Source organism: Rhea pennata, chromosome Z, assembly GCF_028389875.1.
Source record: "Rhea pennata isolate bPtePen1 chromosome Z, bPtePen1.pri, whole genome shotgun sequence".
Classification (NCBI taxonomy): Eukaryota; Metazoa; Chordata; class Aves; order Rheiformes; family Rheidae; genus Rhea; species Rhea pennata.
In genome coordinates, this window is record NC_084702.1 from 48,216,811 (window position 1) to 48,233,850 (window position 17,040).

The window sequence follows — 17,040 nt, forward strand, 5'->3', positions numbered from 1 at the left end:
ATTTTTTACACTTCATAAACTAAAGATAATTATCTTCCTAGTAAAAGATAACATTTAATTGAAATATTTTAAAATATCAGTAGGTTCAAACTCCTGCTTGTCTACCTTAAAGAATGAAAAATTGTATTGTAAAGTCAAAAATGCAGCTTTATGAGTAAAATTAAATGCCTACTGAACCCTGTAATATAGTCAAATAATAGCTTATGTTAACAGCTTATGTTAAGCTGGAGACCTTAAAACACAATTAGAAAAAAACAATACAAATTGCAATAAGCAAACTAAGAATTGAGAAATACAGAAAGAAATTCTAAGCAAAGACATGTCTGTGAGAACCACATCTTATTAGGGACACACTAAAATCAGAATACAACTCGCTTGTACATACAGAAGCACATGTGAAACTGTGAAAAGTAGTAAGAAATAATTTTCCCATAAACCCCCACCTTTTTGTTAGAAATTCTACTTCAGCTTTTACTAAGTCTAAGAAAAACTTCAATAATGTTTTGTGAACCATCCTCTGTTCATCTACTTTTTCTGAAACTGAGACTGCATGACAAATAGTTTTGCAATAAAGGCAGGACCTGAAAAATAAACACAAAAAATATACATTTGTATGATTAAAATGATACTGTGATTTACCAGCAAAAAAAGTAGTTTTAACTTTTGACAATTTTGACAAGTAAATACCTTGCTCCCCAGCAACATTCATCATTGTAATGCCAAACTTTTATGTTTTTAAAGCCAAATTTTCAGGAAAAAAAACTATGTTTGCTACTGGGGCTTTATGTTGTAGATGAAGATTTTATCTACAGTGTAATTTTAATTATTTATCTGTTAAATTTCTCTACTTGATTTACTTTACAATTACTGAATTTAACAGTAATTCTTAAAAATCCTGTCATTACAAGGTAGTCTAGTATTATAGACTACACTGTAACTTCCTATAAACCTTTGAACAGCATTTCACACAGACACTGTTTGACAGGAATATAGTATAAACATACAGTGCAGAATACATCTAATAATTGTCTAACAAGATACAGATGATTTTGAAGTGCAGAATATATTTTTGGATAGGATTTTGAATATTGGAATGAACACATACAAGCAAAAGAGCAAGTACACAACTGCAGGGTGTTCATATTCTGCCAGTAAGCACAGTTAAGAGCTTAATCTATACGATAAATTACTTTCCATTCAAGTGGCCTGTGACATGTTCCTAATCAAAATAGTTAAATGTTCAATTACAATGATTCATATTTAATGCCTTTGAAGACTAAGAGCATGTTTACAGTCATGTATTTGTAATCACTGTTATGTCAGTTTTTAAATATTGCCTAAGATGGTATGATAGCAGTAAGATGAGGTACAGCTCCTCTTCCAAAGGAACAACTGAATTAATTTCTATTCAAGGAAGTCACAAAAAAAAAAAAAAAAAAAAAGAAAAGAAAAAGAAAATCCCAAGGTAAAGAATGGAGTAGCAACCCAAACAGTTGACATATGCAAAGTCATAGAATGGGTAGGTACATAGAATTTAATAAGACTTGTTGAATAAAATTGTAATGCTATGACTAAAAGATATAATATGAAGCTTCATGTTTGGCAACATAAAATTGGAAGTTGTTTCACAACTGCAGACAGTTACATATAGATAGATATAGGGGTGGACACCCACACACCAGCACAGCACTAATATATAAATTATTCTAATTTGTGAAAATACAAAAATAAAACATTCTACAACAAAACAGAAGAAGCAAACATAGGTTTTTTTTTTCCCTTTCCAATAAACACCTCTACCTGCATGCTAAACTGAAACATATAATGAAAGGTCCAGACCTCAATTATAATGCTAGACCTTCATGTACAGTTAACTTATCCAGGTGAAAAAGTGACTTAAGTACAACAGAATGCCAACTATCCTTCCTTGCCCCAATCTGAAGTAAAATAACACCTGTCTAATACCTCATTAAATTTTCTTACCTTACAAGCATCTCTATCAAGGACCATGTACCTTTCTTACAAATAGGACACTGAAGAAGGTCCAAATAATACCTTAACACAGAAGGGGACTTCCAAGGAGGATCAAGTTGGAGAACAAGATACAAAATATGAAGAAGTTTAGCAGAAAATATTGCATCAGTATTTCCCTGTAATAAAATGAGAAAATAATATTGGCTCCATATTGGCCAAAGATTGATGATCACTAAGAATTTATACATTTTCTTCATTCCGCATAATCCTAAGTGACAAAATTTAATTATGATCAGTTAATTAACATACAACTTAATGCAAAACTAGAAACAGCAAAATTCAGAATTTCCGTAAGAAAGAACAAAAACAAGCACAGCTTGCACTACTCTGGTATTCCAGCATCATTGCTTAGAACAAACCTTGAATTGAACTCAGTATCTGTGGCCTACTAAGTTAAAAAAAAAAAAAAATCACACATATGCTGTTTCTCAAAGCAGCAGAAAGAATTCTGGGCTGGCTCTTTCATAATTTTTAGAGCACTATATTCCTATGGCTTATAAATAATAAAAAGGAAACAGATTAAATTTTTCCCTTGACTATAGGCTGCATTAAGGCTAACACTTTGATGAATAGGAAGTGAAGAGTTAATATTTCACTTGAAAAAAAACAGAAAATACACTGACAGTAGCAAAGATTATAATATTTCCATTTCTTGGTTTAATATTTGTAATAGTTAAGCTTCAGATCTCACCAACAAGACATGTTCTAGAAGAGAATGAAGAAGTTGCACAGGGGGTATACAGTACTTTTGACCAGCTGCAAGTTCTGTGACTACATCAGGAAATAAATACTCTTCTACCAGTCCTTCGAGTATACAAAGGGTACCTCTGGACAGGTCAGTATTTTTAATCTAAAAATAAAATATCTTTGTAAGTAAGAGAACAGTTTAATACAGACCAAATACAAACAAAAACTAATATGAAATTTCTAAGAAATATTGGTAATATAGTAAGGCAAGAGAACATTACACATTAGAATTGAAATAACTATTTATAGCCAGATTCAGTAAGTTGCTGTCATCTAGAAGGCCTTCACTTACTGAACTGGGTTTTCATTAAAAAGATAGTTCCTTTCATAATGTGCTTATCATCTCAGAAGATCTGAATATACTTAACCTTAAAAAAAAAATTACATTTACACACTCAATAACTTACCTGTAATTTATTCCTGAAAGGTATGCAAAGAAGTAAGTGTTAATATTTCTACACATGCACAGAGTACATGAGGACTGGAATAGTAAGATAATTAGCACCACTGGAACAGTTTGAAAATGAAAGAAAAATGTAAAATTATGAAACATATAATTTATGAACAAACATTATAAATCTATAAAGCATATAGCTGTTTTATCTCCCTAGCACTCCTATTCCTATATAGCATATCAGGGAAGCAGCTAATGCTACAGATAATGCAGGTACTGATCCCAGTGTATTACAAAGCTCTAAAGACCTTCTTAACAGCACAGGGCTCCCCTCTTACTCTCTGCCATTTATGACAGCAAAACACTTAACTTTGCAAGCTTTCAGAGGACCCATAAGGATCTAACAGCTTTCAAGAAATGCTTTATCTGCTCTGCAATTTCCCTGTTATCATCTGTACTTTGAGCTTACCAAACCTTTATTTCTGTAGATTACTGATATGCAAGAGGAGCTAGTGAAGATGTTCTCAGTTACATTGCTATTTACCTCTGTTCTCTAGTCCAGGTTCAAGCAAAAGCCAAGAGGTACAATCCAGCAGCAACCATACCTCTACTAGAGCACAGCTTCTTGGGGCCTGATAATTTCTAGGTTTGAAATCCAGCTACTTTGCTGTAGGCTGAAGCCAACAAGAACCAGCATACAGACAAGCATAGTCAATGAAAAAGTTTGGGTACACATATAAGTCCAAGCCTCAAGTGTCCAGGCCAATATAGATATATTCGCAGAATCCTCTCAGGACAACACTGCCTGAGGCTCTGGTAAGTTCAAATAAACTGGGATAAGGAACCCAAACTGTGAAAGGCAGAAGCAGGGAAAGGAGATAATTGAACTGCTGGGAATTAAAAGGTTACATACATTTATTACTACTTTAGTCTCTAACACCTTGTAGACTTCAGGATATTTGCCAAGAAACTTGGCTTCTAATGCACATTACACATAAAGCTACTGAAGACATTCTACCAATTGTTTTAAAATCAAGGAAATACACAAACTTCAAGTCCAACTGAAGTTTTGAGGTCTATAGAGTAGACTTGTATTAGCCAAGTATTTTCCGAAAATGTTTTAGTAATAGACTAAAGACTTTAAGAGATCAAGTTAAACCTGTGGAAAAAAAAGCATAATCATAGTTAAATCATAGCACCATGTCCGCCTTAGGAACTTGGTTTCTTTACAAAGATATAATTTCTGAGATTCCTGTATTAGATTCTAATGTACACCAGCCTTATATTAATGATAAATAAAACTGCTCATCTGGACAATTTGCTTTTAATCAGGTCTTTATGCATACGGATTATGCAACTTGCATTTATTTCAATTTTCTCATTTATATATGCACTATTAAAATCTCCATGTTATTTCCTTTGGAAATAATGGTGGCATTCATACCTTTGTAATGCTAATTATATGCAAACAGCACATCTAAAGGGCAACCATAAACTGTTTAATGGCTCAAAGAACAACTCCTCTGTTGCATGGATTTCAGATGTGTGAAGATAACTTAGTATATTGTGCATGGATGAGTATGTCACTTCTGGCCCTCATCTGGTGATGCTATCAGGATCTGTCTTTTTATACTGTCTTTTTATAATTTAACCTAAATCGCATCAGGCCATATTTTTTTTGTCTTTTCTACACAGTAACAGGTAAATCTCTCTTAAGCAATAGTACTTAAAGAGTTTCTTTATGATAAAGAGGCCAGTACTGAAAGCACTGCAAGAAAGAACAAATCTTCATGTACATCCAGTATTCTAATGAAGTTCTATTTATCTCTTAAATAATTTTATTAGACTGATGAGATAATCTAAGTATTTTAAAATGTTTATTTGTTAGCTAATTTCACAACAGAAGTGTGTTCGTCTAACCTCAGAATAAAATTTCTTGTACACAGCAGGCTGTTTTTGCAAGAATCCTTACCTCTGAATTGCATTCATTCAGCAGGTCTATTTGAGTAGAATTATGTTTAACAGTCTGTAAAACAGGATAAAATCAACCTGTGCATTGGATACCAACAGACATATTCCGTAAATACTGCATAAAAACAAAGAACGTTAACTTCTTTTTCAAGCGCAACTCAAGCAAAAAATTCTACATAGCAGTCTATTTATATTTATCTTTTTAATATTTAGATCACAAAATTTTGAAATAGAGGATTAGTGACCTAAAAGGAAAATAATATAGGCACGTTTTCTCCTCCTTAGCTTTCCTTTTATTCTTTGCTCCAGTTGCTACACAATGACAGTTTTATTAGTTTTCGCCCACTTACATAGATGCTAAATGTTTTTATTCTTTACAGTTTTTCTATGACAAAATATAAATTTTGGATTCATCTTGCAACTCAACTGAAACCTGAAGACATGGCAGTAGGTGCAAAAATGTATTACTAACTTCAGTTACGGCCTACTGTTATGCACTTATTTATATGTATTATCAAAAAGTCTTTTAGAAGAGTTTGTCCTAGGGATTATGATTAATCCTTCTACTCAGATCCATGTAAGAGTTTGAAGAAAAACTAATCTGCTAAGTAGTGCACCTGTTGTATGTACAATATATGAGAAATTAGGGATGCATTTATTTTTTAAAGGTCTGGAGGCTATGATCTTGATAAAAATGTTATTGATAAACCATGGAGTATTTGAGGGTGCATATTTAAGCAGCTTGTGCCTTCAACTCGTTAATTTTGGTTTTATATACTGTACACTGAGCATTTAGAAATTCTAATTCTTTTGCTATGAGAACTTACATTAATATACATTGTGGATCTGATTCTGCAGTTACAAAATTATATGTTGTTCTTTTTAACTGAGCTCCTATCAGAATATTTACACAACATCATTTAGAGTCTGTGTAGCAAAGAGAGAAAACATATCCTGACTCAAAGCAATTAATTGTTGTTTCTAGATATGAAACAATGCTTTTAATTGTTAATGTACTATGTTTACCATGATTAGGTATGTGTCAACATTAAAGAGTACATTTAGCTTTATTCTCTACTTATAATAAAAAACATTCATAAGAATCAACAGAAAGTTTGCTTGCCCTAGGATATGGTAGGTTTTAAAAGCTTGTTAGTGTAATTTTGGTAGATAACAGACAAGTCATTGAAAGACTATAATCTGATATAACATTTTGTTGGACTATATTAGCTATTATCAGACATATTACACTGAAATTTCAAATAGTCCACCAAGTCTTCCCCATGCCCATGCCTACCATTTACCCTTCTAAATTATATTTTGGTTAATGCTGGATTGTAGTAAATAGGGTATTATTAAACACGGCAGGCTAGAAAGTTATCCGAATTTCAGAAACTTTAAAAATATCTATTGTCTATGATGAAAGAAATTTAATTATATGTATTTTACATTTTATGCTAAGAAAGTAAAACTAATTGTTACCTACCTGAGCAAAATACATGTGTTTTATCACAGCATTTTTCATTTCAACAAGCTGCATGTTAGATGTGATTTGTTTAGTTTCTTGTGCAGCTAGAAAATGATTAATTTGGATAACTTCAGTATTTTGTATTTCCTTCTGTGAAGATCAAAACAAATCATCATTTCAATTCATCATCAATTCAATTTAATTTCAAATGGCATAGAAAACTAACACTCCAAAACAGCTTTATGTGCTGAAGTCTTTCAGTATACCCTGTTGTAAATTCATGTGTGCATATGCATGTATTTTTCAAGAGTCGACACTACATGCCAGATAAAACAGCTGTAGAAACAAGTCATTAATGCTGTAGGTAGTTCTAGCATGGGCATCATCAGTATGAGCTTCCCCATAATTATTTTTGTAATTGTCTCCAACCTTGGCCCAATCTCTCACTGAAATGCAATCTGAGTTTCCATAATGGATTTGTTCTTTGGACTTTTAGAAAGCTAAAACCAAAACCTTTTCCATTAGAAGAAAGTATAATAAGGATTTTTTAAATACAAATTTTCATCAATTTGACCAAGACTAGACTCTCATTTTATAAAGGCCATTACAATAAAATCCCTTCAGTTCTTGTCTATAAGGATGAACAAAACTAGCAATTTAAAATTTTTAAGTAAGTTCTTTATTTTAGTAATTTAATCTCTAAGTCCACCTAGTCATTTCTAGTTGTTTCTTCAGCACAGGGAATGAGCAAGTACTGTTCTATAATTCACACTGAAACCAGACACACTTCCATACAGAAGACTCTCAGCAAAGCCAGAAGGTATTTTTGTTATTAAAAAGTAACTAGAAATTGTATTTAAAAATTATATCAGAATATGAGAACAATACATTTTGGTAAGGTTCAATATATGATTTTTTCAACAAATGTACACAGATTAAGAATGAAGCATCATCATTGTTTTAGACAGATACACACAAAAAGTAGTCTGCTCTTGAAGTGTAAAATGTGATCAGTAACTGTAGATATTGCTGAAGAATCTCCCTTAGTCACTGTACTGATGGCCATTTTTTATTCAGAGTAGGTGTGGAAGGACATTATACAAATACAACGAAATAAATTTGCTTAGGGTGGCTTTTGGCCTTTCTGCTTCAAACACCTAAATCCAAAAGGGGACACATGTACTGTATGGAAAACAATAGCAGGGAATAAACACAATGGCGGCTGTACTGAGAAGAAGCAAGCTACGAATATTTTATGCTTTTAAGAGATTTTCAATGTAAAGCTTCAAAAGCTGCATACATTTCATTCTATTTTCAAATGCTCCCTTAAATGTGCAATTCAAAACAAAAATATTTGGCATATGGGTAACTACACATTTTTTAAAAAGTAACAAGTTTTTTGCACATTACAGAAGTATGATAAATGCTTTAGGTAATTTGAGAAGCGCTCTAAATAGCTTCTGATAAGGCAAGCACAACTACATTTCCACCAAAGTAGAACAGAAGTTCTCTGAGACATTAACTAGTCTTTACTTCTTGTGGCACTTCTGCTTTATTTTCAACATCCTCCTAAAAATACTGACAGTCAGACAATATACAGTATCCCAGTACTGTCTTGCTAAGATGTTATAAATTCCAATATGCATTCAACAAAGCATTCGAAGTCTGTGTTAAATTTAAGAATAGCTCCCTAAAATCACGTATGTGCTTTAACATCTTGAATCAATTCATTGGATACCTTATGGGATCAAGTCATTAATGACAATCGCTCAAGAGTATTTTCACACTGGAAGTTATGAGGTTGAAATTAAATGAACAGATATTGAAATGAAAAGATGAAGCAATGCGTTCATTCAAAAACAGTGATAGAATAGTGTGAAAAGGAATGACTATAAGCAGCTCTAATGAAATAATGAATAACACTGCTTTGCTGAATTCAACATTTGATTTGGATACAAAGCCTTAGATGACGTGTGCACATGTATACTGCAGGGACGAGGGTATTTATTTCTACTAGAAGTAGCAGTCAAGTATCAGCTCTACAGATTTTCAACATTGGAATGTTCTATGTTATGTCCTAATGACATATGTGCCAAGTGCCTCTTGGAGAAAGAGACAGGAGTGTGTTTGTAATGTTTATTGATAAAGCCTAATATATTTAGACAAGTGTTGTGATTTGATTGCTTATGTTTTCTTTTCCTTTTAAGAGACTAAGGCAGTTAGTCTCTTGGCAGTTTTCTGAGTTCTTTAGACGCATCTGAATAGAAAGCTAATGTTCTCCTTGCTTCTAACGTGAATTACTTAGTAAAGTCTAGGAAAAAAAGATAAAGGCAAGTTAATGAACTAGTTAAGACAGAACACTGTTATCACATTGCGAGGAATTCAGGGTGCATAGCAAGAAACATTTAATTCTCATGGAGATCAATAAAAGGTGAGATAGCCATAAATACTTAACATTCATTCCTCTATTAAATATAACATGATGTCTGTCTTAACCAAAAGGTGATACAGAGAATAGTTTCCCTGAAGAGGTTTCATTAAGAGATAAGCAGTAGGCTGAGATCCCATGTTGATGTGTATTATTTACTCAGGATGCATACACTAAGACTTTTCAGTGTCCCCTTCAACCTTTTCACAGCAGCTTTACTGATCTCATTAAAATCCAGAAAGGAAATATTCTCTGCATTTTGGATCTGGAAAATCCAAAGGATTTCAAGTTAAGTATGTTACTCCTAGTAACAACCCCAGCTTTAATTCCTACTTGCTGACAGAAGTAACGTTTTCTATTTAGCAGTTGACTGTAAAGTCATCCCATAGTCTGAGGAGCTCATAGTCTAAAGGAATCTTCTGAGTCCTTTGAGTACTTCCACATCAAAATGCTATGAAGATTATCAACAAATGCAGAAAGCCTGAGTAGTACATTTGACTCTGCTCCTTGGTCTGCTATAACACCTAAAAAGACAGAAACCTTTTACTGCATCACAAATGTGATGTAAGTAACAATTTTTTGATTTTCCTGAAACAAGCAGAAGAGTTGAAAATATTGAGAGTATACATGAATTTAATGCACATTATGGAAAAAACAAAGGATGCTTGTTTATTCTTGCTTGTAAATAGCATTTGTGATATTTGGCTTTTTCTTTTGATGATTAAATTCCTTTCCTCCTAGCCCTCTCCTCCAAGGCCTCGAGGCTTTCAGTCAGTATTTAAAATTTCCTGGAAGCTGCGTCTATTACGTAAGCTTCCAGTCAGTCCACAAGGTGGTTGTTTGGTGGTAAATTTGATCTTACGACAAGTATATTCCCACAAAGAAATCTTTACAGTTGACTGGAATGAGCTTCACGTTATTTGTTAGCATAAAATATGGCAAGGCTGTCCTAACTGAAGTGTATTAATATGCAGATTCTTCTACTAGAAGTCAAAGTCCAAAAATTTAAAGGTACAAATAAAGAATTGACTGGACTGAATAATACCCGTACAATTTTCTGTAGAGTTGGAAGTGGAATATAGGGATTTAAATCCCTCTTTATATCATTCTTTATACCAGTTTTGGGGACAAGAATATAGCTTATAAAGCTGTAGAAGTTTAGGAAACATTTACTTTTTTGTTTGGTGAAATCTAAAAATGTACTTTAATGTTCTCCTTTCAGATAGAACAAACCCATCAACCGTAGACACTGTTCAAAAACAATCCGGTAACATTTTTCTTGATCCTTTACAGACAAGCTTTCTTTTAAAATTAAAACCTGTCTCTTCTGTAGCCATTATTAATTTTCTACTCATTTATTTATTTTAAAATTAATGGGTGTTGATGACACCACTTACATTTTTGTCAGTCTGTATTATGAGTGCCTTAGCTAAGGAGTAATCCTGGATTTAAATGCTTCAAACTAAAAACATTGTACTACTGTTCCAGAATGGAGAGAAGAAAGTATACAGTAAAAAAAGAATGTGTAGCAGGCTCATGGTATTAACCTCCATAGGGTCATCAAAATGGTCTGTAAGAAAAGACAATGCTGGTCTTGGTGAGGAAAGGACTAGGAATTATAAGGTTTCTCTGTCTGTCTGTAAATCGTAAGAATAATTTCTAGTTCTAGGGACTCTACACACCGGGAAACTCACTTAAGAGTTGCATGTCCCCTCATCAGTTCAAACAGGGGGATGAAAGTCAATCAAGCTGTTTTTCTTCCTTTGTCTTGTCTTTTTGGATCACAGCGAATTTAACTTCTGTTCTATTTTGGCTGAATTGTAAACCTAACACTGAAGAATCTGAATTTGTACTGGATGCCTCAGCTGGCTAAGTCATTCCAGCCAAAAACTCCATCTTGCTGGAAATATGATTTTTAATCTTAAGGACTTCTGAATATTTTCTGAAATGAGGACAATTATGTCACACCTTTCTGATTCCACAGACAAGAGCACTACAAATGCAGAAACATTACACTATGCAGTCTGTTGGTATACGAGAAGTTCTTAGAAAGATGTCCTTGGCATGCTAATCAGTTTTCATAAGGTTGCATATACGGTCCTTTATTTAAAATAGTTTTATTTAAATTTACTTGTCGACAAGTATGGAATGATCTCTCCACAGTAATGGAGAGTTGAAGGTGTGCTCAGATAGCAAGCAGTTCATACACCTATTTTAGGAAATGAAAAACCTTCATTCTAGCATCATTAATCTCAGTAGCAGAGAATATAGATGAATAGTTTGTAATAGATTCCCAAAATAGAAATATTCTGAGTGAATTTCTGCTGCCAAGTATTCCCTTACAGAATTCATGTTACAGCCACCAATTTTTCCCAGCCAAGGGCTGCTAGCAAACATATTTTGAGTTAATCATCTGAATCTTAATATTTTAGCATAATTTGTAAAGTTATAAATGAAAAGGTAAACAGTTGAGATCGGCTCACAAAAAAGTGATTAAACTGATACGGAAGCATGAAAATATGAGGATACTATTTTAATGCAGTTTAACGGTGTGTGCCCAACTCAGTATAAAAGTCGTGTGTGTATATACACACATATATAAATACACACACACACACATACACACACACGCGAAATCATTACAAAATAAAGAGAATATAGAAGATGATCTGTTATTTTTCTTTTGGTGTTTTATGACTAGCTAGCTAACTGTTTATTTGGTGATCAGCTACATTATTTTAATGTACTACTCTGGAAGAGCTACTGGGATTTCTTCCTGAAGTCTAAACCATTTTTCCAGTTGTAATAACACCAAGTAGGAACCAAGGAGGAGTACAAAGAGGAAAAAGAAATTTTCAGGAGTTTTCTTCCTTGGTGTTATACCTACTAGTCTTAATCAAAATATTGCTTTGGGGGAGAGAATTTTTCCTATTAGAAAGCTGTTTTGTTTTTAACTAAATTTCAAAACATCCAGATTGATTGTATTCTTTTCTATTATTAATGCTATATTATAGAGTAATTAGTAAAGATGACATAAGTTGCTAACAATACTATTGAAAAATGAATTTTAAGTATTTTTTTTTACTTACCTCAAAAAGGTAATCTCCTATATACTGCACAGGGTAATACTGAGCTTCAAATAAATGCTTTTTTGTAGGAAAACTCTTATCATCGATGAGTATATGAGTAATATCTCTTCCTGCATCCTGAGATGAACATATGGTTGCCTTTCCAGCTTCTAGAACCCTAAATAAATATATATTTGGAAAGATGTACTTACTGAATTATATTAACGTTGCTTAAAGCTACATTAATGTTCACAAACTACAAGCATGCAAGTGCAAGAGAATAAGGGTTCTAGGTGTGTGACATTACACTGCCTTCAATAGGTGGATAAAAATGGCACTTAAGAGCCTTGAGCAAAGGAAGGAACCCATTTAACAAGAACATGTCTTTTCACCATTTAACACTATTAATTAAAATCACCTCCTCCATATCTGATAGAAAGCTTCTCTCTGAGGATTTTTTTTCAAAGATAAAATTCTTAGATGACAACAGCTATAATTTATTACATTATGTTCCCCATGATGGTAATTAGTGGGTCTTCCAATTAGGAGATTGGCCATAAATCAAGTGGTTTACCAAAAGTGGAACACTGCTTTTCCGAATTGTAACATGGTATTTTCACATTGCAAATACTTTTTGACTTCATTTTAAAGTCATCTACAGCATTTGGTGCCACTCAGTGTTATACACAGAAAACAGATTTGTTTATGTTTGGGGCAACATTATATGCAAGTTTCCTCAGAGGAAATTCCAGAGAGGTACTGCTGCAATGATTCATATTTTTTAGAAAAGATGACAGACTAGACAGTGGAAGAAGAAAGGAGGTCTTCTGAATTGTTGAATATATGTTCATTTTTCAAATTGCAGATATGTAAAAGGAAAAGGATGCTGGCCTCATACGCTTACATATCCAGTAACTAGGGATTAATGGCAAGAAAAGAATAAAAGGGGAGAAAGACAGACTGTTTTAAGTATTAGAGAAAAAAAAAGAAAAAAAATCATTTCTCAAAGTGACAGTGGCCTTCATGACTGAAGGCAATGCTTGTTGGAGATAAAAGAAAACCCACCTTTCAATGTTTTCTCCCTGAGTTAAAGGATCCCCATGCTAGTGGGGATCCTACTAATCTGGAAACTGCTTGGAAAAAAAAAGAAAAAAAGATTCCTTCCACAAAACTCCCCGTTCATTTGTCTTGCTGATGTAGTTCCTGTTAAAGGTTACTTTTACTGTTAACAGACTTGTGCGAGACAGCACTTCAATGGCACTATCACAAGGACTTGCAGAAGCAGTTTTCATTGGAAACAAATATGGTGTTTCAGAAGTGTAGCAGAACGAATGAATCTTTCTGGAAGACAGCATATAGTAAACTTTTCCACTCAGCTAAGGAAATAGCCTGCTCAAGATGTCTTCAGTTGATAATATTAGAAGATGATAACTTCAGCAACTTCTCATTCGGTTTTTATGAACTGCACACAGCTACTCTGTGATGCACCTTGAAGCTCTGATACCATGATCAACTAGATACACTGCATCTCCCTGCTTGCCTGTACATCTGTGACATACACCTTGCTCTCATGCCCCATAGAGAATCAGGGTGTGCACAATGTGCACAGATCCAGACTTGGGAAGCGCTCCCAGCTAACTTGGATTTCAACAGAGGACAGTAGGATAGTGTATCTTCCTGAAAGGAGCAACAACATCTTGTAATGATTAGCTCTGTTTCAGGAGCACACTTTACATAATATGCTTTTTGAGATTCAGTGTAGCACATAAATCAGGGAATCCAGCTATGTAGGAAGTTTGGAAAAAATAAAAATAAACGTAGTCCCAAAATTCTTGCACTTCCTGTTGTTTTCCTTTTCTGTTTTTCCTTTATATTTTTGCCCTTTCCCTTCTGTACTATCTGTATTTACATGACATCATAAAGATTTGTTACAGTACAAATAAGGGCGTCAGAATTGGGGAGCTGTTGCACAGATGTAACGCAGAAAGATCAGGTTAGTCAGAATGTGAAACAGATTAGTAAGACGTAGCTCATGGCTGGCTCAGGTCACCCACCCACATGATACAGTTTATCCTGTTCTGGCTACCAGTTGAATGTAATGTGAGGACAAAATAAAAGAATATTCATAAAAAAAAACATAAGCATATGTACCTTGTTTCATGAAGAAAGTTCCTGTAAGCAATTACTTAAGATTCAAATATGTAACAGTGTGTGTTATATTTGACACTATACTGAACGCAAGCTAGAAAAACAGTGATTTTAAAGCCAGTGTGCAACTATTATAAAAATGTGTGGAAGAGTATTAATGAACACAGTTCATATGTTGAAGGACCTGAGGTTGTTATGGACCAAATTAACTGGGAAGGAAGAACAAAAACTCTTTCAATTATATAATAAGAGCTTTATCTTTCATTACTTCAGCTTTAAGACATATTCTCCTACCTTGTAATAGGATCCCTTCGTTTATCACCTTCCTTAACAAGGAGGACAACTTTCCATCTGTGGAAGGCCCCTGGAGCACTAGTGTGTGTCAGTTCTTCGCGCCATCTTTTAGGTGCAGATTGCATTTGAGGTGAATAATGGGTGTCTTTTTCAATTTTATATCCCCATTCATACGTTGTTTCATCAAGCCATCTGCCACTTTCGGCACTATTAATTATGTACTCCTTAGTTAGTATCCACTTTCCTAAAAAGCAAATGAACTGTCAGCCACAGAAGATTTTTTGTGTAGACAAATGGCAATCAGTTGACGATCTAATATAAAATTAACTTCAACCTTTCTTGTGCAAATAAGTGCTGGAATTGTAAGTACCATTTTAAAAACTTCTTCCTACTGCAAGAGGGCTCTTCTTCACGTTTTAAAATCAGAAATCTCACAATACCACTGAAAATGATCATCTTGTTTTCTTTTAATGATGAGCTACCTCTTTACCCTTCCCAGGTAAAATACTTGCCTGTCTTCTCAAAAATCTGCAAACATAAGTTTGCAACTTTCCAGATAGAATCTTCCTTGACACTTTATTTTTAATAATCATTTGACATACTTTCAAATGTACTAAAATAGATTTGATGTACACTTGATGTACTTATATAACATGCAATAATGCTGTCAAATCACCTTTTTTGCAAAAGGTATAGTCTGAGTAAACTGAAGTAATATATTAAATATGATTAAAAAGAAGAATGAATGTATTTTGTAAATGCTTGATATTACTAGCATAGTAAGCATAGTGAGTGCTAATATTAGGGGGATATGGTTTTAGACTTTTGTCTTTCTCCTTTCTTTTTTCCACATCCTTTTCTCTCCTCCCTTGGCTCCACCTGCTCCGCCTCTCTTCTTTCTTCTTTGGCACGTACACTTTTGATACTGTCTGTAATAATCTTCCCCTTTTTCTCGCGGTCTCGCCCTTCTCTCAGATTCAGGTCAAGGGCTGTGGTTAGTACCTTGCTCTTGTATTGAAACACTACCTACAGAAAATACTGTAAGAGAAACTGACTGGAATTGTGTAAACCTAATTGGTTTCACAGAACAGCAGGGTTGACTGGCAGAATGTCTCAGAAAAGGAGCACAGATGGTACTTCTACATAATCTAGCATAGGTACCAGTGTATTTATGACTGAAAAAGGCATGCTGCATATAACCTGTGTGTTAGAAAAACTTTAATTTCAAGAATTCTGTCTCAAAAAGTAAGTCAGCTAAGAAGTCCATGAAGACCAATGTTTCTATTAGTATTTATGCTTACTTCCAGAGAGTTCTAAATGAGATTAAAGATTGTTATACTTGGGAAAACTGCATTAGGAATGAACACTCTCTCTCCACCATCAAATGACAACTATAAAAAAAGAGCACCTCTTCCAGAATTAAGTAGTACTAACTGTATTAAGTAGTATTGAGGAGTATTTATGAACATAGAAACATGACATAGTTTTGCATTGTCAAGCAGACAATACATATGCTATTTCCACTTAGTGCAAAGAAAACATCTCCAGATGTTTTAAATCTCCAAAAGTGATATTAACTCATTATTATAAATTTTAGGTCTAAAGTGTCTTTTCTCATGTAAACTTTTACTCTATTTCTTGATGACAGTTCATAAGGCACAAGGAGTTAAGAGCAAAAGAGAAAAGACTAGAGTAAAATGGCAGAGGTAAGGGCTTGAAATTTTCTGTTGCTGAATAACCAGAAATTTAGAGACAGTGATCTTTACTAACAAATGGCATGTGTGAATTTGATGTGAAAAATCCATGCCAACTATAGCTGTGTGTATGTCCTCCACCCTTTTTCAAGTAATCTATTTTTAAGCACTTAAATCATTTGGAATATGACTTTACAATGTAACTGACAGATTACAGAAGTTTTGGTTTGGGAGCAAATAAAGGAAGGTGACATGAAAACTATTTAGGAATAATGCAAAAAAAATATATAAAGTAAATTAAATTTGAACGTAGTGCTTTGCTAATAATCAAGGCTTAGGGAACAAGAGTAAGTGCTGATAAAACAGCCAGTTCATGACATGGAAATATGTAACTAGAAGACTTTTAAAGATCCTTTCCTATCTTAATATTATGATTTGATGAAATTTTACAGCAGTTCTTTTACTCACCTGCAGCACATGCAGCTAAGAACTTTTCACTCTTGCAAAGCTGTTTTGCTATAAGATGTGTACAATTTCTGTATTTCTAACAAAAAAGGAAAACACAACACACATCACTGGAAACAGATTAACTTTTTTGGCTACTAATACACAAGCTTCTACACAGCCCCTTATTTTTTCTTGCTTTCTCTCACCAGTGGGAGCTTATATAAAGCAATACCTTAGTATCAATAAGAACACAGTCCAGCTTGAGCAACAATTCAAGCAGTGCCTTTTTTTCTCGTTTTTTAAATCCAGTTAATTGGATTACCCGTTTCTGGCCACCACTTGCCATC

The 17,040-nt window shown here is 33.7% G+C and overlaps 1 protein-coding gene across 2 annotated transcripts in view; it reads right to left on the minus strand.

Moving 5' to 3' along the window:
* The window catches only part of SLF1 (SMC5-SMC6 complex localization factor 1), a 35,066-nt gene that overhangs the window by 17,748 nt on the left and 278 nt on the right, over positions 1 to 17,040 (minus strand). The window contains exons 2-10 of one of the 2 annotated variants that reach the window (XM_062599058.1): positions 16,926 to 17,039; positions 16,715 to 16,790; positions 14,553 to 14,796; positions 12,132 to 12,288; positions 6,633 to 6,761; positions 5,148 to 5,201; positions 2,726 to 2,884; positions 1,984 to 2,150; positions 444 to 581 (exon numbers count right to left, since the gene is read on the minus strand). In XM_062599058.1, the coding sequence (XP_062455042.1) occupies positions 444 to 581; positions 1,984 to 2,150; positions 2,726 to 2,884; positions 5,148 to 5,201; positions 6,633 to 6,761; positions 12,132 to 12,288; positions 14,553 to 14,796; positions 16,715 to 16,790; positions 16,926 to 17,039 (1,238 nt within the window). Of the gene's footprint in view, positions 1 to 443; positions 582 to 1,983; positions 2,151 to 2,725; positions 2,885 to 5,147; positions 5,202 to 6,632; positions 6,765 to 12,131; positions 12,289 to 14,552; positions 14,797 to 16,714; positions 16,791 to 16,925; position 17,040 lie in introns of both variants that reach the window. The other variant, XM_062599057.1, reaches the window with a different exon arrangement.